Source organism: Tiliqua scincoides, chromosome 5, assembly GCF_035046505.1.
Source record: "Tiliqua scincoides isolate rTilSci1 chromosome 5, rTilSci1.hap2, whole genome shotgun sequence".
Classification (NCBI taxonomy): domain Eukaryota; kingdom Metazoa; phylum Chordata; class Lepidosauria; order Squamata; family Scincidae; genus Tiliqua; species Tiliqua scincoides.
This window is the reverse complement of record NC_089825.1, coordinates 9757342-9781623: the sequence shown is the minus strand read 5'-3', so window position 1 is coordinate 9781623 and position 24282 is coordinate 9757342. Positions and strand designations below refer to the sequence as shown.

At 42.5% G+C, this 24282-nt stretch overlaps 1 protein-coding gene across 1 annotated transcript in view; it reads left to right on the top strand.

Moving 5' to 3' along the window:
* The window catches only part of PTPRN2 (protein tyrosine phosphatase receptor type N2), a 636554-nt gene extending 615147 nt beyond the window's left edge, over nt 1-21407 (top strand). Inside the window, exons 22-23 of the mRNA XM_066627523.1 lie at nt 14437-14510; nt 19580-21407. Coding sequence (XP_066483620.1) covers nt 14437-14510; nt 19580-19651 — 146 coding nt within the window. The 3' untranslated portion in view covers nt 19652-21407. The remainder of the gene's footprint in view (nt 1-14436; nt 14511-19579) is intronic.
* Nucleotides 21408-24282: the final 2875 nt, after the last annotated feature.

Below are 24282 nucleotides of genomic sequence, written 5' to 3'. Positions count from 1 at the left end.
GGACTTGCTGCTACCATGGTATGTGACTGCATTTGGGGAAATGATCATACTGATCAGTACTTTTAACAGGCTACTACGTATATGCTATTAACAATGCTAGTCAGTGGGGCTTACTCCTGGGTAAGTGTGGATAGGATTGCAGCCTTTGGGATGTTTGGGGAATTTTTTTTTAAACAGATCAGCATCTGGTTAGGAGGGTTCTTTATTTTAAATAAATTTTTAAACTTATACTTATTGTAAACATTTAATTTACTTAATTGATTTGACGATATTGTCATATGGGAGGGTGTTAAACATTTTCGTGCTTGATGATGTGACTTCTGGCCACGACATCACTTCCAGGTTAATAACATCACTTCCGTGGGTCCTGACAAATTGTCATTCTAAAAAGTGAGTCCTGGTGCTAAAAGTTTGAGAACAGCTGCCCTAATGCTTGTTTACTAATACAATTTTTTAGAACTTTGTATTTCTTAACCTTTGATTTCTACCTCTTATTTAATTCACTTAAGACAAGTAAGAAATCTTTAATTTTAAGTAGTTCTGTGGAATTTTAAGAAAAATTTACTGAAATGTCAGATTTTGTTTACACGAGTTTCACACTTGACCAGTTCTTTAAAATACATTGCTCGATTTCACTTAATGTGTGAATTGCCTAGGAAATTTCATCATGGATGCAGAAATATTGTGTTCGGGTGTTTGGTCCTGTGCACTGTTTTTGAGAAAACGGTAAGGTATATTTACAGATCTCATGGTGGCTGGAGAAGAGCTGTGCAGAGAACACGCATTCCAGCCGCTTAGTTCCCTTTGTCACTCAAACAACAGCACAATGCATTTGTGGAGTGTTTGGGTTTTTATCTTGAAGGGTTTCTGGCAGATTCTGCAAGTGTCCGAGAGAAAGACAGAAGGAGCTGCTTCAGATTAGGCTGCATTTGGTTCACGGCGAGAATCTCAACAATTTTGACTGTATAAACATTTTTCTGTCTTGGAAAAATATAAATCTCTTAGCATCAAAATGTCAACACTCATTTTTTTCATCTGCGGTCAGAAAATTATCAGTACCGAAGGTTACAGTCCGTATGCCCCTCCCTGCAAACCCCACTGAAATGAATGGGAATTACCTTTTCTATGAAGCCTTTGATATAAACCTTTAATCTTCATCCCCAGCTGAAGACAAAGCTTACATACGTGCCGTGACATTTGCTCACATTTATCCCTTGTTATCTCCCTACTATTGAAATAGATCCTCCGGGCAAAGGCTGGGGTCTTTTGTTTGTCTTGCACTGTAAGGTGCCATGTGCTGTGATAGGGTTCACCACATACATTATAACCAAGCAACAGAGTTATGCAAAACAATATTTTTACTGTTCACATGCCTTTATTCTGTTAATCCAGCCGTATTTAATTTTCACCTAGAGCAATATTTAGGACCCGATCCTATTGCCGGGCAGTGCTTGTCTTCAATGCCCTGGCAATGGTTGTTGAAAACATGCCGTAAGGCACGTTGCGGCTGCCAAGAAAGGAGCAGTGTTGGCATGGAGGCCAGTGTCAGTCACCCTTGGCCACCCTGCCATAGGATGACTGCTGGGAGCCACCAGCAGTGGGTATCCTGCCAAGCGACGGGGAGGCATTCCAGGGTGGGGGGAAAGGAGGGGAAGGCTGCAAGGGGAGAAACTGGGCAGGAGAGGACAGCCTAGGGGCAGTTCAAGCCTGGGAGGGAGGCAGGGACAGCAACAGAGGCTGCTGCCAAATCCTATCCCACCATCCTGGGCCTTGTTGCTCTAGGTCTCCTCAGTTTGCGCCAGCTAAGTAGCTGATACAGATCCAAGTAGACCCATAGGGTATGCAAGGATCTGACGTGGGGTAAGGAAACTGATGTTCAGGATACAGTGGTGGCTGTTTCAGTGCCATTGTACTGCGGAGTGGTGCCCACTCTGGACTGCCCACCTGATTCACAAGTTCACAATCCAATTAAGTCCAAGCATGTGGCTGTACACTGCTTTTGTACCACATGTTGGCTTAATTAGGTTGCAAATCAATGTGACTGGCATTCCCCTAAGGAGATGTCAGGAGCCACCGGTGGATGCCCTGTGTCTGTAAGAGGCAGTGGCGGCCATTTTGGTGCTGCTGCAGTCCTGGGCACCAGGCAGCTCAGGGTTGGGCTGCCCACCTCTCAAGCTTGAGGCTATTCATTAGGGCAGCCTCATTATGAAAAATGGATTGAGTTGTTTTCAAGTAAATAAAATTACTTGTAAATAAATAAAAAATTTTATTTCTAGCTCACCTTTTTTAAGAAGTCCCTGCACATGCCCGATCTCGTCTGATCTCAGAAGCTAAGCAGAGTCAGGCCTGGTTAGTACTTGGATGGGAGACCGCCTGGGAATACCGGGTGCTGTAGGCTTATACCATAGTCTTTCGAGACTGAAGGTTGCCAACCAAAGCTAAGTGGGTCCTGATAGAGTGTCATTTTCAAAAGCAGGTCCCAGTGCTAAAAAGTTTGAAAACCACTGTGTTGGGATGCATTTCTGCATACAAAGTGTTGCTGGAGTGTGGGCAAGTTAATAAAGCCAGCAGCAGAAATTTTGTATTATAAGTAAACCGAAAATGTCACTGCGCAGAACTTTGGGGGAAGAAGCGAATCAGAGGTTTTTTCTTTTAAATAGAAGACTTCTAATTCACAATTGAGGGAGCACTGAATTGCTTTCAGGCTTGTCTTCTAGTAGTTCCAATGTGCAGTTTCTGTTGTGCTGCTGACATTTTAAATTAATGGTTCGGTTAATGAAGTACAATGAGACTTAAAAGATAGAAAGAGTTTTTAAATGTTGTGGCTTTAAAGAAAAAGTATTTGCTGGGAAATTCTTCATATTTTGTGTAGTCCTTCCTTGTTTGCTACTAAATGGTTGTTCAAAACTCTAAGGAAGGAATGGGCCCATAAATGCAGACATTTCAGTGTAATGCAGCTCAAAAATAGTCTAAGAGAACAGAACCTTGCCACTAGGACTAGAGCTTCACTGTGGTGCATGAATGCACTTGGTTATTGCAGAGCAGGAATCTGGTGGACTCTGAGAGGCTGCTAAGAATAGTGAGCGACATGTCAGGCCTAGCCAAATAACGTTTATTAAGAAGCAAGTGTTTTTCATTATCACAAGTGTGGAAGAATAAACCCCATGCATAGACAGTTTCTTCAAAGAATCTGATTTTTTTCAAAGCACATGCTGCACTCCGCTGCTGCTGAAACCAGAATTGGTTGCTGTTTAATTCACTCAGGAATGACGTATTTGGCACTCTGTGTGGGCCTTAGACAGAGGTGGTTGAAGTCAGCCAATTGTCAAGCCTAGCTCAGCTACCCACTATGTAAACGAGTCAAATAAGTAGCATTCTTGAAAGCAAAGGATTCCCACAAGCTGGCTGGTTGACTTCACAGAATCCCTGCAGCTCTGTCAAAGAGGAGTGCCAAGTGGCAGCAAGATCCATGAGGAAGTTGCTTTCCAACAAACTGACAGTCTTTTAAAAATAATGTCTGTACCAAAAGTTGTTAGCGCAGGGACATGTTTAAAAGCCTATACACACACATCCAAAACAGTTATGTCTAGGGACTTTTGGCTATTGTCCATGGTGCATGCAACCTTCAGACTGATAGTGTTAATTCAGGGTCTTTGATACAATGAAGATTCCGCTGCCAGAGGTCCCAAGGTTACACGGGTTACAAGGCTTGGGATACCTTTTGTGATTTCAGCTCTGGAACACCCTAGAGCAGCTCAACTTGGGGGTGCCTTAACACAGCGAGTTGGGTGGCAGCTCATGGGGAATCGCACACATTTGCTCTGAACACCAGGGATAATTGTAGGCCTACTGAGGTTGGGAGAAGGTGAATTCCTGATGGGTAATTACTGGTAAAAGATGGCAGGGCAGAGGGGAAGTTGTCAGGCATAGTGAAGGCTAACCAAGCAATAACATTCTGGCACCAAAACCTGTTTTGACATGCTTTACAAACAGGTAAATCAAGTCATGGGGCAGAGCAATCAAGACAAATGACTTAGAAGGTCAGCATATCAGCATACAAAATAGAAAGGTCTGGGAGGATATCAGGCAGAGAAGGTATTTCAGGAAGGTTTTCAAGAGCTTCTGGGCCCTTTTGATTAGAATAGATTATCTAAGATGGCAATATGCCTTGTTACATCGGATCTGCTGGACACTTCCATTCATGAGGGTTGTATATGCTATCTGCACAGCCTATGGTGATTTGCAGTACATGGACAAAAGTTCTCACCCTCAAGGCAGGAATCTCTGAATTCAAACTCTGGCTCTGTGGCCACTTCACTTAGACATTTTCAGAATGGAATCTGTCTGGCATTTATGGAGTAATTTGTATAACACAGTTCTCCCAAATCCCACAACTGGTATCTACTACTATGAAGTCAACTACATAAACTGAGTTTACAAAAATGTGAATTGTGTGAACACCATAGACATCGCAGCCTCCTTTCACTATTTGTCCCTTCCGAGGTATTCCCCCTTACCCTCATTCACCACCTTTCCCAAAACTTTCCCTCAACCCTGATTATTGCTCTTCCATTCTGGCACTCCTCCTTCCCCACATCTCTGTCACCATGCTCCAAAATCCTGTTTCTCTGTATTGGGACTCTGCAGTGCCAGAACAAGAGAAAGGACTGTTCTTTTGCCCTGGCATGACCTTTAGTGACATTCTTACCTCATCATAACTACTGATTGGCAGTTTAGTCAGTTGGCAGTTTTTGCCCCAGTACAGCCCAGTGGTGCCAAAACATAGGTGAGGATGCCCATCCAGTTGAAAGCAAAGCACTGAAGTAGACTTGCTGAAGCACATCTGATTTTATGCCTCTAGTTTCCTGCTCTTGGAAATGATCCACATACAATTTCTCATCTGGATTGAGGCATTTATTTTTATTCTTCTCTCTTCCAGTGACTACATTATAACTGAGCAGTTTCTTTTCCCACCCTATATTTTTTTCTTGACTGCTTGCCACAGTCAAGACCACCTCTGGCTTGTGCTAGTGAAATCCTCATCATTTTGTCAGGTGGAAAAGGGACCATCTGTATAGTACAAAGAACACAGAGATGCACAGTACATCTTATGCACAATACACATCTCTCACTCCCCCACCCCAGCAAGCGGTCATCTTGGAAATAGCTTTGACAACTGATTGTATACTAGGGAAAATTTTTGTTCTCTATTGCATTATTTTTCATACTTCCAAATGCTGCCATTCTTTCTTGTGAGGGGAAAAAGTAATAAAGGGGTTCAGTCAGGGACACCATTTGAGGATGGGGCTAAACCTGCAACCTTCCTCTGGTGAGCTTCTCACCTGTGCCCCATAGAATTCATTGGCAACTAGCAAAAAAAAAAGAACCTGTGCCCCTCTGAATAGCCCTGCCTTGGAAGGCCGACCTTGCCAAGCGGCAAAATGATACAGTCACACAGAATGGCATCCTTAGAGGAGTAGTGAGTGGATGAGCTCCCTGTCTGTCTGCCTCCCTCTCCAGCCTGCTGGCCCACTGGGGGCTCCGATCCTCTTCTGACTTCTTAAGAACAAGGTGGAAGAGGATTGCAGCAACAGCAAGCAAGGAGGAGGAGGAAGGGAAAACTGCAGCAACTACAAATTGCATCCCCATGCCCATTTGATGGTTACAAAGCAGCAAAGTGGGAAGGTAAAGGCTATTTGGAGCCTCCCTTCCCTTACGACAAATGCAACAGACAGCTTCCAGGCTGCTTCTGTTTGCAATGGACAGGAGCAGAGGATGCTGTGCCTCTTCGTTTAAAACAGAAGCAGTGCAAAGTTTCTGGAGGAAAAATCCATTACGGGTTACAAGCCGTGATGTGTATGTGCAACCTCCTGATTTTAGAAATGGGCTATGTTGGAATGCCAGAAGCAAGGGAGGGCACCAGAATGAGGTCTCTTGTTATCTGGTGTGCTCCCTGGTGCATTTGGTGGGCCGCTGTGAGATACAGGAAGCTGGACTAGATGGGCCTATGGCCTGATCCAGTGGGGCTGTTCTTATGTTAAACTAGGGAGGCTGCCCATCAGACTTGTAAATAAAAGGAAAAGAGGATGACGGCATGCCCTCTCATTTGCCTGCCTACCCTCCCCTCTCCATGGGAGGACACATGTGTATGTGGAAGCAGAGGCGGCATTCAGGATGGGATTCAGGCAGCACGGAGGGGCACACACCCCTGCTGCCCTCAGTTTTTTTTTCATTTGGGTGACAGAAAGTTAGACATTTGCCGCAATGCTTTGCTGATCATATCTATAATACAGCAAGTAATTTTTATAATTCCATACTGTAGAGAGCAGCACTCACACTATATATGCACCCCATTTTATATTTTAAAACAGTGGTTTTCCTTTCCCTAATGTGTGTGTTTTAATTAATAAACTGTGGCTGACCGGTTATTCATACAGACGAGAATGAAAGGCTGCAATTCATTAAAATGTATTGCTGCTTGGCTTGAGAAAATGGCTTTGGCCAGTGGCCTACCCCTAAACATCCATGCAAAAGTCTTAATATGCACCAGCAGAAATCAGGTAATAAATAGGCTTTCACTTTTTTTTTTTTAAAGGAAGGAAAACTAACAGAAACCTGATTAAGAAAAAGTGCTGCAAAAGTGATTGCCTGCATTAGAAAAATACTTCATAATCAGTCTCATCTAAAGCTTCACAAATTGTAGCTAAATTGGGATAAGTAAAAATATATACATGAAAATATATCCTGTGAGGTTTTCAGTCCAATCCTACCTAAATTCCCCCTGCCAATGCAGCAACAAAATGTGGCTTCCACTGCATCCCATGGGGGAATTGCAGCTGCTTGACATCTTCTCAGGTTACAGGGAGATTTGTCCCATCCCCTTGCCCTGGGAAAGCCCCCAGCAGCTGTGATGGGTCAAGTCAGAGCTGGTGCAATTCAACATTAATCCATGTCAAGAGATCAGGCCTGGGAAGGAGGATAGGACACAGTACACACCCCTCATCTGCCCCCATCACCACCTTACCTGCTCCAGTGCAGGCTGGGCAAACTAGTGGGAAGTGTATGAGGGCTCCAGTCATTTGCAGTGATGGCCCAAAGTGCAAAATAGCAACACAGCTCTTGCAGTGCTGGACTGCTTGAGATCTGCTTCCATGAGCCCTGGATAGGATTGGGCCATTGATCCGCTGTTCCTTCACATACGCGTGTGCGTGGACGCCAGCACGCACACACCTGCCCCATCTCCTTAGTCCTATTGGAGATGGAACGTGACACCTTCCCAGACTCTGAAGGCGTTCTCCATTCCAACCATTCGAGAAAGAGCACTGTACCCAGAAACTCTCTCTTAACTCCAATACTAGAAACATCATCTGACCATTAATGTTTCTGTGTCAGATCTCTGATCCTGATCAGACCATGACTGTATACCCATGACAGTATATGCTTTGGGTAGAGAAATAAACCTCAAACAAAGACCAAACCAGTCTTATCAGCAATGATTAGGATCCAGCATATCATGAAGGTTCTATTTAGCTGTCATGGTTAATAGGTGTAGACTTTAAGTTGATTGGCTAACTCCAGGATCTCTCCTTAAACCTTTTATATCAGAGAAATGTTAAGGCTCTCTTTATCATCTGGACCCCTTTGATAGTATCTCTGAAGATATTTCAGTGATTTTTCTGTACTGCCTTCCTTGCAATCATCCAGTGCCTTTCTGCATGACATACTGGAATTCATCATTGCCCATATAAAAACTCTTGGTAGTACTGCCTCCAGCCTTGGCACAGAACATGCTACATGAGAACATTATATAACTATTCATGAGCAGCAGCCTTATTTTTAGAACTATGGTAACGTTCTAGCACCATAACCCACCATCTTTGTTTTAGAGGTTGATGTGGGTATCATTGCGTTGAATTCCTGCAGCATGGCTCCTCAATATTGCTTCCGTATATTGAGAAACCAAAAGGAAAAAGCAAGGCTATTGAAGAAGAAAAAAGCACAGGTTTGTTTTTCCTCTATGGCAGGGGTCTCCAAACCCCGGCCCAGGGTCCAGATGTGGCCCGCAACCAGCCTCTATCTGGCCCGCGACCAGTCTCTGATCCCCTGAGAGACTCTGGCCCAGTTGACCAACCAGAGTTGTGCTTGTGGGGTAGGGGAATAGGGGTTCATTTAAGTGTGTGCTTTATTTCTTAGACTGTGTTGGTGCTTGGAGAAATCTTGGGCATTTGAACCTATTCATTTATTCATTCATCTAAGTTCCATCTCTAGTGTATTTATTTAAATTTTATTATTTAATTTTTTTTCTGGTCCTCAACATTGTACCAGATATTTGATGTGGCCCTTTGGCTGAAAAGTTTAGAGATCCCTGCTCTATGGTGAAAGTTCACTAGGCAAATAGAGGGGGATAAACTCAAATTTAGTCTACCCCAGTTTTAATAATGTCTTCAACACAGGAAAAAAAAGACACTTTTCCATTCTTTGTTTCCTCACCATACACTACAACGATATAATGTTTTTCCTACATTTAACTTGTGAACATATAATAGCTGCTAAGCTCTGTTCTTAAGCTTATTTGCTGGTGAAGCAAACCTTAAAACTAGACCTTTAGGTAGTTGGTGGGTTCAACAAGAATGTCAGTTCAAAAAGGCAATTGGGGTTTATTTGACCTGTCTCTTGACATTTTGCAGTATCACCTTCAGGCTGCAACATGGTAGAAACACACCTGAAAAACAAAATGTAGCACAGAGGGGCTTTCCCAGACTGGGCAAGAACAATGTGTTTATATGTATATTGAGAATAGTCTAAAGATAATTCTGCAGCAAGTATGTTGCATGTCATGGATAGAGTGTTGGACCCCAATGGCCTGGCTTCAAGTCCATGGATGGTCTTGAACTGATCACTGTCTTTCAGCCTAGCACTGAAAGGTTTCTAGCTCCTAGGAGAAAAGACATGGAACAAATGTGTGATTATGATAGATGCAGTATATGGTCTTTTTAATACAGAAACAGTTTTTTAAATAATAGATGTACTTGATTTTTAATTTTCAGAAATAGACAAACCATGAATTCACCTAATCCATTAATCAGAAACTCTTTGACAACTTCTCTTTTTTGACCAAAGAATGTAAAAGACTAACAGAAGTTATTCAACTAAAACTTGTGCTGAGAGCAGATTCCTTGGTCCCACCTAGGACTGTTGCTCTGCAGCTGTCTGAAATGCAGATTAAGCAACTGCCTCGGGGTAACATGGGAAAATCTGTCTCTGAGCTGGGAATTAATTGAAATTTACGTCTTTTGAGTCCAGGACCACATCTGCCAGGTCTACTCTTCACAGCTACTTTGAAAATTACTTTGAAAGTGAAGAAGGTAATGCTAATGTGACCTGAACAATAGGTAACTCACTGGACCTTCTATATTCTTTGTGTAAACAAAGCAGGAATAAAAATGTATCCCTATGTTATAGCAGTGGTGTGGGAACAACTCACTAATGGATTCATCCCACATTGTTGATGCAACATTTAACGACCAAGGGCCCTCTGAATTGGAATCCAGGAGAGGCAGGGAGGGAGACAAAGATACCCTCAGATACCTGCTCCTGGTGGACTGACTTTATTTTTGTTTGGTTGCGGTTGGTGTTTCAAATATCTGTTTTATTAATCTTGTGATCCGCTTTAGGGACTCCAGATGAAAAGTGGAATAGAAATCTACTAAATAATTAAATTGAAGCCTGACACAAAATGAGATGGGTGGGTTCTCTTCATACAGTAGTCATCCAGTCAAGATCAGGGACCATGACTGGGTGAGAGGAACCCATGGGCAACACCCCAAAAGCCCTGGATCTCCTGTTATCCCCTGCTTGGTTCTGCCAAGCAGTGCCAGGCTTTATGAGTTACAGCATCAGGGATGAATCCACAACTGAGCATCTTGCTACTCATGCTTCAATGACTACGAAGCATTAATATCATGGTATATTAATATCAGTCTCCCATACTGCCCATTATTACTTGCTGTCCATATCTGTGGTGTTGAGATACTGGGGAATAATTAAAATCCCTTCTGAGGATTTATAGGATTATATATTTGTATCCCACAGTATCTCCAAGAAGCTCTGAGAGATGGTGACTTGCTCAGTGCCACCCAATGAATGGCCAAGAACACAGGGGTCTATGGTCTCACCCCCAACACATTATCCACTACACCACCCTAACGCTACAGGAGTAGTGAATTCCTGTCCAGAATGCACAGTGTTAAAAACAACGTTGAGCTTCATTCAGACCTCTACATGTTTTGTCCTGAAAGCACTACATGGTTTCATGGTGTGCAATGCTGGCATCTTTCCTCCAGACCAGATGTGTTAGTCCTCCTGAGAGTTGATTCTCAGGCATGCCAGCTGTTTGATGCCAGACTCCTTGCTTCACTGCTACGCAGGAGAAGAGACTTGACCCTACATGGGTGAAATAGTTCCCTCAGTGGCAAAATAAAACTTGGTCCGTATTTGTTAGCTATTATTATCCAAATTACATGAAACACAGTAGTAAACTGGTATTGAGCAATTGATACAAATTTCAGCCTGAGGTATCAGCACAGTATGTGTGATGTTCCTAAAAGCGCCCTTTTTTGTCAATCTGATGGTGTTATTTCAGTAAGCTGCAGTTGTTTAAAGTAGTTTGCAAAACTTTTTGAGATTGTTCCATGTGCCCCAATGACAGTCGGAACAACTTAGATATGTTTTGTCCATAGTCACATGATTTCAAAGGCCAGGTCTTGGCATTTTATCATTTTTGCTAGTTTTTTCAACAACTGGCATTTCCAGGAATTGTGATTTCAGCTAGCCAGACATTCTGATTTTCTGTTGTTATTATATTCGGTGTATTATGTTCAAAGTGTCGGTCCATTTGAATTTTAAAATCCCACAGGATCTTGAATTGTTTGTTCGCCAACACCTTCTCAGCTTGAGGTTCCCAAACATTTTTCGATACTGGCAAATTGTACTGTTTCCTAATGACCAATGGATTACTTTTTCAGCTCTATTGTGTCTGACTTTGTAATCAGTCTGCACGATCTTACTGCATTCGCACATGAGATGAGACACATTCTCATTCTTTTCCTGGCAAAATCTGCACATATGGTTATTATTATTTTCAACTTTCACACAGTCATGTTTTTGAATGGATTTTGTATATAGCCACCTATCGAGTCTTTCCCAATGACCTAGGATAGGCAGCTATTTTTGTTTTTATATTGTTACGTTACAAATATCGCCGTAGTATATGTGCTGTTCCTAGTAAGGCGGCCTTTTTTAATTGACTGAGGATGCAATCCAAACCTGTATTGGAGCAGGCAAGCCAGGAGGTTTGCACTGCATCCAACGCAGGTTTGTTGGCTGCAGCAGCTCAGCCAGAGGCAAGGGGAAGCTCTTGGAGGTGGCGCAAGTCCGAGGAGACGGAGCGACTTGAAGCCGCTCTGCTCTCCCCGGGGATGGGGGTTGGAGTCCAGCATAACCGCCGGGTCCCAGACCCGCCCCCAGCTACCCACACGCCCACCCCCGGGGCTGCCCATCGCCCGCCCTCCCCCACCCAGAAACGCCTTTCTCCCGCCTCCTCCATGCCCCCCACGCTTGTGTGGACGCGGGTGCACAGGCACAAGAGGCAGCGAGAAAGCCGCCGCGGAGGCTTCTGCTGGCCTCCATGCATTGGCGCATCTAGATGCACCAACGCAGCTCCCTTCCACAGAGGCACAAATGTGCTTTACGGCACGTTTGCGACCCTCCTGGGACACATATGCCGGCCTAAGTGCTGATTAGGATTGCACCCTGATAGTGCTTGTGTTCGTCCCGATGGTGTTCAAGTGCTTTTCCAGGTGTTTCAGGATAGCACCCAAGGCCCCTATGACTACTGGACTCTTGCTTTCATATGCCACAGTATTTCAATTTCTATATGTAGATCTTTATGCTTGGTGATTTTTTCCATTTTTTGATCTTCTCTTGTACTGTCACCAGGTACTACAGTGTCTACTATCTAGACCAGGGTGTCAGACATAAGGCCGGGGGCTGGATGCAGCCCGTGGAAGCTTTTTATCAGGCCCTCGGGCTCTCAGCTGCTTAGCAGTGCTGAGGTGGCACTGCGGAAAGGGCAGTCCACATGAAAATTAGACTCTCCCATGTCTTGAAATATGATCAAGATTTGTGTGTTTTCTGTCATTTGCTGCTAATGAGTTCCTAAGTGAGAAAAAGTGCTTATTTTTGTTATAACCTGTTTAATGACATCACTTCCTACCTAATGGCATCACTTTTGGCCCTCAGCAGGCATCATGAATGCTTTTCAGCCCTCGGTATGAGACAAGTTTGACACCCCTGATCTATTCTTAGCCTTCTTATCAATAATGGTAATGTCTGGTGTGATGTGTGGCAGATATTTGTCGGTTTGTATTCTAAAATCCTGGACTTCTTCATTCTCTACCACTTTTTCAGTTTTGTGGTTCCACCAGTTGGTACTTTCAGGCAGTTCATACTTTTTACACAAGTTCCAGTGAATTATTGTTGCAACTTTGTTGTGCCTTTCTTTGTAGTCAGTTTGCACAATCTTGCAGCAGCTGACTAGGTGGTCCACAGTTTCATCAGCATCTTTACACAAGTGACATTTGCTGTTTGTAGATGTTTTCTCAATTTTGGTTCTGTATACATTCATCCTTAGTGCCTGGTCTTGGGCAGCCAAAATTAATTCCTCTGTTTCCTTCTTTAATCTGCGTGTTCTTAGCCAGTGCCAAATTTTGTTAATCAACCTTTTCTGCTTGACTTTTGTGTATGTCCATGGAGTGCTTTGCCATTTTTCTTTCCTGATGCTCATTTGATCTGTTTCATAAGCCAGCTTGATTGTTATTGTATCACTGTCCAATACCAGATCACTGGTATTCAGTGTGTTTTCTTGATAAATCAGCTTCAAGGCATCTTCTTCATTATCCTTTACACATTCTTGCAATGCCCTTTTTTCTTCTTGTACAATTTGGTGCACTTGTAACATCCCTCGCCCACCTGCGCTTCTGGGTAAATAAAGTCTATTAATGTCAGTGTGTGGATGTAGGGCATGATTCATTGCCATTATTTTTCTGTAGCACTTCTCATTCAGCTTGGGTTCAGTGTACTATGCCAGCTGTGTATCGTATGACTGGAATTGTCCATGTGTTTATTACTCTGATAGTGTTTCCTGCGTTGAGTTTGGATTTCAAGATCTTCTTCACCCTCCTAATATATGGCGCCGTGGCCATTTTAAGGGATAAGTTGCATATTTTAGTCAAGAATTTGTCACTCTTATACCTTGATCTTATACCTTGATCTGCAGGCCGGTGAATTGGGAGTAACCCAGGCCTGGCAAGTCCATGGTGGGGATTGGAGAGATGTAGCAAAAATGCCTGACTCAAAGAGAAACACCAGAAGAACACTGCTGGGTCAGAGGAGGCTCCAGGAACATGTCAGAGAGGGCATTCTGGAGCCACCACATAAAGTGTCCACTTCAGTGGTGGGAAGGGGTGAGGCCTGAGGGGGCTGGCCTCCCACATATAACCCAGCCCAGCTGAGGATGAGGGTCAGTATTGGCTAGGTTTCCAGCTAGAGTGGAAGCCAGCAGCCACAGGGGTTAGAGACCCTGCAAACCCAGGGGAATGCAGCAACTGTTACCCTGCACATCCCTGAACTTGTCTGATCTTGGAAGCTAAGCAGAGTCAGGCCTGGTTAGTACTTGGATGGGAGACCGCCTGGGAATACCGGGTGCTGTAGGCTTACACCATAGTCTTTCGAGACTGAAGGTTGCCAACCAACAAACCTAGGGGAGGAGGAACTGGGTGACGCAACCTGGTTCCCTCACAACCCTACTAAGGCATTTGGGGATGGGTTGTCTGTGCTGAGGCTGAACCTGGCAGTGCCCCACTGCTACCCCTCAAGGACCCAGCAGGCCTCTGTGGCCCAAAGCCGAACAGTGTGATTTAAAGAACAGGCCAGAGATCACTAAAGATTCCCCCCACATATGCCAAAGAAACTGATAAACACTGAAATAGTCAGTGGTATAGTATATCAAACATAAGAATAAAAACTTATGACAAATGTATTGGAAACACCCATGGAAATGAGTTGGAGTTCTTAAGTTACAATAAATCCATTTTGTCCCTTGTCAGTATCAATGGAGGCATCGGTTTAAGAACATGTTCACTGATTATTTTTTAAATAACTAATGCTAATCAAACATATCCTTGGCTTTTGTCTTTGGAGAAGGAGGGAGAATGCCAGTTTCTGAGCAGCCTGCCAAGTCTGCTGAGAGATGACTGTATAATTTTCAAGTGGGCTGTTAGCCCAAAGGGAATCCAATAGTAGGAGATTGACAGATGCGGCGCATATTATCATCACTTTGAACTCAGGCCAACTGGCAACTTATTTATTTTTTTGCAGGTGCTAAAGAGATTGATATTGCTGCTACTCTGGAGCACTTGAGAGACCAGAGACCGGGCATGGTCCAGACAAAGGTATTGTGAATAAACCGCTTGGGTTTCAATATATTAAGTCTTTGCACTAAAGCTGTTTTCCCATAAGAAAAGAAGGGAGTAGAACATCCTAATTTAACCCAGAATAGTTTCTTTGGGTTCTGTTTCTTTCTTTCACTTGTAAAAAATTTTAATGTCAGTTGGAATTAAAATGTATAAAAGACAGCAGTCTACTAAACAAAATAAAACGTATGCTTTAAAAAAAAACACCTTTGTGATCTTTGGATAAACTGTGCATTACGTTTGTAAACTTACTGAGAATATGGTTCTCCAAACCTACCATAGATACTCATGTATAGTGCGTGAAATTTCTGCCAAGTAATCGAGCTCCAGTTCGCCTGATCAATCAGAGGACAGAGCCTTTCAACTCTGAACAGTTTCGTTTCTCAAGAGGCAGGCAGGCACCAAGTTTCTCAAGCAGCAGGCAGGCACCAGGCAGGCGGGGCACAGATCCTTTCTATGGCAACTGGGACATTCCAACCAAAGTTAACCTTTTAATCTCCTTCCTTCTGCTGCAGCCTGGTTCTGCTTGGCAAATGCTTGCAAAGCAGGTCTGTTTTTGGAAGCACCGGGATGGGACCCTCCTTCCCAGGCTACAATTCAGTGCACCATTACTTAAGAAGAACACCCATGGAAAGCAGTGGGTCTACTTCTGAGTAAAAAGGGTTGCAAATATATGCAGCTGCATCTCTCTGCTGTGGATTGCACACTCCCAGTTATGTGTTATGGGTTGTATGTTGTACGTAGAGCTTCTGGCTTAACACACCAGACACCTTAAAGGTGGATTTGATTCATGGTTCAACCTTTTTCACTGGCATATCCCTTGGCAGCCCATTTCCATAAATTGTACCCTTCCTATTAGCAAAATGTTTGTAATTAATAATACAAGCCCTCATCTCCTCTCTGTGAAAGCCCAGACTTCATATATTCATCACACATTTTTCTCTTTTCATCTGTTTGAAGAACAGAAGACTCTGCCTTTGCATGGTTTTGCACCAAAAGTGTGCTGAGAAATTCTGGCTAATTGATCACTTTCCATATTACGTTTCAGCTTTTTTACTGTGCTGGTTTTCAATCACTGGTTCATACATGAATTGATGACCAAAAACTAGCTATTCGTGGGGCTTTCACAGTCAACTAGCTACCTCCCTTCCTGCCTTGCTGGTCCTTGCAAAGCATTCCTGTCTTGCAAGGCATTCTGGAGCATGACCTGCATTATGCCATTCTTTTTCAAGTACCCCTAAAGGTCCTGTTGAGTGTCCCTGGGAGTACATGAATACCAGGTTGGGAACCACTGTTCTGCTGGTATGTAGTTTGCAGTGCACTTACTCTGATAGTGTTTACAAAAAGGTGGTGAAGACCAGAATTTAAAAAGAATAAAAATGTATCTTATGATCTTTTACTATGTTTTTAATAAATTAGAGACTACAGTTCTTAGGTAACAATTAGCGGTAGGTTATTTTTCAGGATCTGGCCTCGGTAAAATCAGACAAAACTATAGTCAGACACCCCCCTAAGTTTAACCCTCGACTTATCCGAGGGTCATAGAAAATTCCATGATGTTGGCTCAAAACCTGCCCTCGACTTATCTGTGTTGTCAACTTGTGGGCGAGTGTCTGCATTATTTCTTTGGGGGGATTGATAAGGGGGATTAGTGGCATACCAAAGGTACTTGACTCTCAAGGCAGGATGCTCAAAGTGACGGGTAGACCTGGCCTCCCTCTCAAGATCTTCAGGGAAGCCCAGGTCTACCAGCCACTCAGCAGTGTATTTGACAACCCTTGCAGACTTGACACCCAGGGCAAACCACCACCACCCCACCCCGCTCTTGGTACACTACTGAGTCATATGTTAAGGATATTAGTTAGGAGACTGAAGATCAGCACCAAAGACTGAAGTTAGAGCATAGTATGTCATACTTTTACATTTAGCTTTGGGCAATATCGCCACTACCTCCACCCCCACAAATACCGTGGTCTCAACATTTGAGTAGGACTTTGAGAACCACTGGGTTAGAAGCTATGGGTAACAGTAACCATATATTACTAGACCATAGAAGCAATATAACACCACAGAGATATTATTGATCTTTCACCCCAACAAGCACCAGTGGTCATATTAACAATCACCACCAAGGAGGCAGAATATGTAAAAACTGTAATGGACAATTTCAGCAACTGTAAAATTTACTTGGTAAATGTAAACTTGGCTCATGGCAAAGAGGCTTACAACTTAATCTTATAGGTACCTTCCACTGACAAAATGAGCATTCTGTCCTCACAAGGGCCACTTGGTTGGCACTGCTGCTGCAGCAACAATGTGCAAAGTGGGACCACCAGCATGAAAGGCTGGCATGCACACGCCACCAGAGAACCCAGCCACCACCAGAGGAGGAGATGAGTTGGCACAGGGGTGGCCTGTGGGCGGGGAGGGAAAGGATTGGAATGGGGATGTGTCAGAGGTGAATACCAGGCTGTTATTAGCAGTACCAGTGTCACCATCCTATGCCCCCACCTGGCCTCACAATACCCACTTGGATCCACTCAGATTTGTGCTAGCCAAAGAACTCATCATATCTGAGTAGACCCATTGGGGATCATGGCACCACAGTGTAGGTAAGTAAGAATGTTGCTTACTTACTTCTCTATCACATCTGGCTGGCCCACAGGATGCAACAGAGGCTGCATCAATGTCACTGCGCCCCACAGGCCAGTTGAGGATAGAAATGGGCCAAAAGGCTGCAGTGAGTAAGCCCCATAGAACATAGTGGTACCTACGTCTGAGTAAACACACATAGGATTGCACTGAAAGGGTTGTATTCAAATAAAGTGAATCCTGATTAAGCATCCTTGAAATCAATGAGACTAATTTGTTATGCCATGTTATCAATGACACTAACTTGAGTCCTATTAATTTCAATTGTACAATGGCAGGACACAGTTTTTTTTATACAACCTGAAATCTCTAGGTGTCTTCATATACTTTGGAGCAGTTTGTCATAGAACCTTTAGTTCTTGCTAAAATGCTCCACAATCTGCAAAAGTTGAATATTGCTTAATGAGAGTAATGGAGACTGTGGACCTTTAGGAAGATGTGCATAATTGACAAAATGTATTTCAAATGCATAGTTCAGATTTTTGACATAGAAATTTGATTTTCTAGCATATAATCCAGTACTAGCTCTGGACAGTATTAGCTTTAGGTTATGGTTTTCTTTGGATCTTATAAAACAGTTCATAATTAACATTAAACTGCTATTATCTAGTCTGCAACACTGATTCACCTTCATTTTCTCTTTTTGGCCTCTCATTCTTTTATTAAAGCTGCCCAAATGACTTATTGTGCCAAGGGCATTGCAAACTCTAAATATCTGGCTCTGTGCCAACAGTGTGCATTCTCTAGAGAATTCTGTACATGTGGCAGATTTAAACAAACTATGTTCTCTCTCAGTTGAATACAAATAAGGAATGTACTTCTTGAACTAATTTTAAAACAGTGGATTAAAAATCAGTCTAGAAAAGCCAATTAAAGTGTATCTGTGGGCAAAGTAAACAGCAATGACATTGGGCTTCGATTAGACAATGCCCCATATGTTTGCTGCCCACTGAATGGAAAGGTCAATAAGAATATTTTTCTGTAGTCAAAAGAATTACAATATACAAAACACATACACATGCACACTAAAGAAGTCATTACTGCTTCTCTTACACCTAGGTCTAGAGGTATTATAAATGGGAGATAGGGTAATATTCTTTTGCAGATTATTCTCTCTCTCTCTCTCTCTCTCTCTCTCTCTCTCTCTCTCTCTCTCTCTCACACACACACACACACACACACACACACACACACACACACACACACACACACACACACACACACACACACACAAATATTCTGTATTAATTTCAGCTGTCAATTATTTCTAGAATCAAAAGTAGTCAGGTTTGTGTTGCTATTGTTCATTCCCCATTGCTTCTTCCTGGAAGCTTTAATATTATTGATCCACCATTATGTTTCTGGGTTTAACTGCAACTAGAATTCTAGACATGCACTAATGAGAGACATCCGGAAGAGGTGAGAGAATTGAAATTTCAGTCAGAACTCATTTTTAATGTGTGGTTCTGTTGGCTGCAATAAGAAGAGCTTGCCATGAGCCTGTTCTGACATACATCAACATGAGTATTAGGAAGTGAGTGTAAGATATGTCTTTAAGGTATGAATTATAATTTGTGTTTACCTGACCTCTGGGGTTATAAGGCACAATATACATACATTAAATAAAACATTTTGGGTTGGATCCTAACCTTTTGCACTTCATGTCCTGGAGCTCCTTCTGTGAATGAGTGTTGCACTTGGAAGGGAGCCTACCCCAAGCACAACTCTCCTTCCCTTCACAGTACATGCTCCCAGCCTCAGAGCACCACAGTGCAAAAGGTTAGCATCTAGCCCATACGCATGTTAGAGGTGAGTTGCTAGAATCCATTTCTGAAAGTTAAAATAAAGCTTCTGAAAATTCACAAGCAACAAAGCTGTGCATCCTCAAGATACCTCCCCAATACATAATTGAGCATTGTTGGTCAAGCATTGATAAAACTGAGAAGATATGGCTTAGGCAGTGAGTACCTGAATGGGAACTTACAGGAATTCCCAGGTAAGCTGCTGGGAGCTTCTCAAAGGAGAGGCTATGCAAGTATAAAAATATACAATTGTATCTGGAGCTTATCATAGGAAGATTAATCTGAAAAGGAGGCCTCAGATCTGTTTTCCCTTCTTTGCTGCATTTCCCTCTACATATTGGGAGAAACTTCATGTGGATTCCTGCTCACAGACATTTTGCATGTGCTGATATGGTGCTTCTTGAGTTATTTGCCATTAAGGTCACTCTGAGCTGCAGCAGTGAGGTCACGCAGTACACTGCCTGAACAATTTATCTTGGGGCATTTTCTGTTCCACCTTTTGTTCTGTACAGTTAGTCCTGGATGTTTTGCTAGATGTTAAGTCAGGATTCTTGGAAACACTCCAAAATACTAATCTGACTGTTCTCTCCACAGGAACAGTTTGAGTTTGCGTTGACGGCGGTCGCAGAAGAAGTGAACGCAATACTCAAAGCACTTCCACAATGAGCAGCTCATCCCTTGGAGGTTCCCAAAAGGGTCTCTCTGTTTTGTTATCCTTGGTCCCTGTGAATGTTGTTGGAAACCGTGACCTGACCTTAACTGTGTGTCTTCTATTGTAACCGCATATTGATAGGGTCTTCACCAACTTCTATTGCCAGTTAAAGTTCAACAGTTAACATGCATATTCTGTTCTTGTTTTGACATTCAGAAATAATAATACACTGAGGTGGCCTTGGCTTAAGTGGCAAGAACAATCCCTCTAGTTCCTTTTACATCCTTGAAGTGCTAAATTTCACATGTTGAAAGCACACATAAACCTTGCTAATAGGAAATATACAGTGTTGTGAGAAATGCATTCAATGTGTCTTTGGCAACATAGTGTTCTCTTATGTTTTGAAACTTTTCTAGGGCTGAATAAAAGAAGCAGGGGGCCTAATTAAAAAAAAAGACTTTGGGATTGTTCTTACAAAGGCCAGCAAGCCCACTGAACAATGCCGCGTGTTAGTAAACAGAAGTTCGACTTCCTGCATAAAGAGGCAATGCCACTTCATGCTGAGCCCTGGCGAGTGGATGCTTTTCTTAACTGTTGTTTACTTTTCAACTTTGTGCAATGAATAGAAGCAAATCTGAGCTCTAAGTCCATAGGCCTGCACAGTTATCTTGACTGTGGAGGAAAAGTCGGTCACAGTAGCAGAAGCCCAAGTTTCGAAAGAGCACAACTTTCTCCTAATGGGTAGGAGGGCAAAAACACAGAAGTTCTCGAAGGTCCCTGTTGGCAGCTTGCTGAGTGTTGACTTTCTTTTCTTTTAGAATTAGAGAAGAAGTTGCATCTATCCTTGTGCTTATATTTTGAGATTAATTTACCTTTTTAAAAAAAAAAATCCCAAAATGTAAACTATTTTTTAAAGAGCAGAAAAGGGGTTCTTCTAATAGCTTTTGGACATATCTGACTGAACTGTTATTCAGTACTGTAAGTTCCTTGGTATACTTAACTTCCTTCCCAGTGGCAATCCTATACACGCTTACTTGGGAGTCAGTTCCACTGAACTCAGTGAGACTGACTTCTGAGTAGATATGCACAGGATTGCACTATTACTTTTTAATATTTAAAATTATTATTCCTCACAATCAGTTATGAAGTTACAGATGCCTCATTATTTTAATTTCTGTTACTTGCAGTATGCTTTTTTTTTTTCAAGGTTGCTGCCTGTAACTATAATGAAATGGACCAATAATTCCCTTTAAACATACCAACAGGACAATCTCGTCCCTCTCCTGATCCATCCCCTTGCAGACCTGCATGCAAGGAGAGTCCCAGGCTGCTGGCTTTTATTAACTCAAAACCATTAAACATGCTTGTGGGGCACATCTTCATTTGCTTGAGCTTTAAATTAAAGAAGAAAAAAAACCTTGAATTACTGTGCAGAGTGCTACTAATTGTTTCCATGCTTCTGGCACTTATTGTGAATTCCATTCTGAGATCTCTCTCTATATATTTCTAAACAGTTAACTTTTTTTTTAATCAATAGCTCTATATAATATGACTAAAAACAGGAAGAACACAGCAACTTGTGAAAGAAATTTATATGTTGTTGTTGGGCACTATCCACCAAACACTGCTTCAGCACACTTCATTAATTTTAATGGGACTTCCATGGGTCATCTGGCAAGTGCCCTTGCAAGCCCTCTTGAAATAGAAGGAACACATATATCAGCAGTGTTGGAGGTTGGACCTATTAGCTCCAATCTTTATTGTAACCGTGAATGCAAATAATACCTTCTAGTAATTAAAGAATTGTTTCAAAAGCTCCAGATGTGTTAATTTTCCTGTGTACATTTCTGCACACTGTTAAATGCTTGGTTTGCACATTTCATCACAGTATAACAATAGCAGAGCAGTTAAAGTGGACTCCTCTGTACATACACTTGCTGTACATTTAACCACATGTTTATTCTATTGCATCAGCATTTTAGAGCTTCTCTACTAATAAGTAAAACAAAAAGTAATGGGATATGAATAAGAAAATAGCCTTTTCATTAGGTAATTTAGGTTTAACAGCCTTCCTTTATTACTTTATCAGGCACGGAATAGGAGTTTGGGGAAGACAAAATCAGTTGGAATGGTATCTGCCAGCATTCTGAATTAGATTTACTGGAGAGACACAATATGGTATGGGTTTCTGCAAGCTCACCCAGCAATATCCAAATCAAAATGTACATTCTAAAGAGGCAAACTCGGCTTGCAGCTCTTCATTATTAAATGGAATGTTACTGGTGAGAGGAGTGCATTACTAGCCCGTAAACAAACAGCAGTGGCTTGTTATGGTATAATCAGATAGTCTGCATTTTGGGGATCCAGAACGCACTGGGTACCGTTTTGTTGCTTCAGTTCTCAACAGTCCAGGCTGTGCTTCAGCCCACATTCTCCACTATCAAAAAAGATGAAGGGTCCTAAATGGGACCGATGTGAGCTGTTCAGTTTGCAGGATTGGCTGCCCCAGGTGAGAATAAAATGCCAGGGTGTCAGAGAAAGCGACCAGCTTTTTTTCCCCCCAGCACCTCCACTATTTCTGATTGTACACAATGTGTTCCATCTGACCGTGCAGGATGCTGCCTTCTGGCTGAGGCTTGGCCCGAGGCAAGAAGAAAAAATTCCCCTTATCCCAGAGAGAGCCGCAACAAGCCCAATGGGTCTACTCGGATCTGGGCCACCTGATGCTCCACGCAGCCTGGAAATGCGACTAGGATCCAACATAACTGGCTGGATTATGCCATTGCCAGCTGAGCTCCCTGCCGCCAGCTCAGCTGAATCCCAAGGAGGCAAAAATGTGCTTTATGGCATGTTTGCAACCCTCCTAGGCTGGGGCAGGGGACTTGGCAGGCCAGGGCGCAGTTAGGATTACACCCTCAATTTCTTCTAATAGAATTCAGCTAATTTCCTCTGAACTCAGCTGGAAACATCCTAACTCTATCTGATACATTGGTTTTTCACAAAACTTGTTTTTGCATAGAGAAAAAAGAGAGTTCTGTTGGTATCCTGCAGCCTGGTACTTTAGAACAATGGTTCTCACACATTTAGCACTGGGACCCACTTTTTAATGAGAATCTGTCAGGACCCACCAGAAGTGATGTCATAACCGGAAGAGACATCATCAGACAGGGAAATTTTTAACAATCCTAGGCTGCAATCCTACCCACGCTTACCCAGAAGTAAGTCCATTTACTATCATTGTTGAAAGAATATACATAGTAGCTTGTTAAAAGTACAGGTCTGTAACATTTCCCCAAATGCAGTCACATACCATGGTAGCATCAAGTCTAATAGATTAAAAATAAAATATTGAAATGAATGGGGACCCACCTGAAATTGGTACGTGACCCACAGTTTGAGAAACACCGCTTTATGAGAACAAGGATCATTACATGATCACCTGAATTGTATTTTAATATTAAGGCAAAGAGTTAAAATATGAGTCACTTTTAGAATTGTTTATAGTCCAACACTGATAGCATAATTTAATAAGCTCCACTGTATTTAGCTGGACATACGCCCCTGATTTGCAGTGCAGACCTAGCCGTGTCTACTCAGAAGTAAATCTCACTGCATTCAACAGGTGGTACTCTCAGGTAAGCAGCTGGATTGCAGCCCTAGTTGTTATGTTTAATATTACAAGAAAACCAAGATTACTCTCCACAAATGTAGTTAATGCCAAAAATTATAACAGCAGGAAAGGATGCAAACCATTCTATTATATGAATGAGCTTCCTTCATGCCTACAGGTGCTCTTTTTATTTATTCAGTGCATCATTTTTCAAGAGACAACAAAAGATTGAATTTGCTTTTTAATCCTATCTTACAATCAAGTTCATATTTCTTCATCCTTGCTAGCTCTCTTTTCAGACACAGCCTATAATGCTAAATTACACATAAAGTGATTCATAGTTTTTTAAAGCACTAAGAAGAGCTGTAGACAGGGTGACCAGATCCATTGGAGATCAGGGTGCCAATACCTTTAACCAGTGTATAGAAGAGAGAATTTGGGCAGGTGCAGCTTGTCTTGCCAAATTCCTGCTGTAAACTTGGCCTAATGCCCCTTTAAGGCTAATTAGTCCCCATTCTCTCTCTCCCCCATTTAACCACAGCCAGCTGTGGCAAACTATATGCCAGCACTAGTGAAAATGGTAGCGTGCCTGTGGGCCTGCAAGGTCCCTCTTCCCAGTTCCTGAGGCAGCAGTCCTTAAAGGTGCGCCTCTTCAGCTCTTACCAATCTCAGTCCAGGCAATCAGTTCATTAAGCATTTGGGTAGTCCATTAGTTAATCCACAAGTCAGTTCATAGTGCATCCACTAGTCCAGTGTTTTGCAAACTGTGGGTCCACTAGGTGGGTCCCCCTATTCATTTCAATATTTTATTTTTAATCATCTATTAGACTTGATGGTACCATGGTGTGTGACTGCATTGGGGGAAATGTTACAGACCTATACTTTTAACAAGTTACTATGTATAGTCTTTTAACAAAGATCATCAATGATAGACTTACTCCTGGGTAAATGTGGTTAGGATTGTTAAAAAATTTTCTGCTTGATGATGTCACTTCTGGTCATGAAATCATTTTCAGCGGATCCTGACAGATTCTC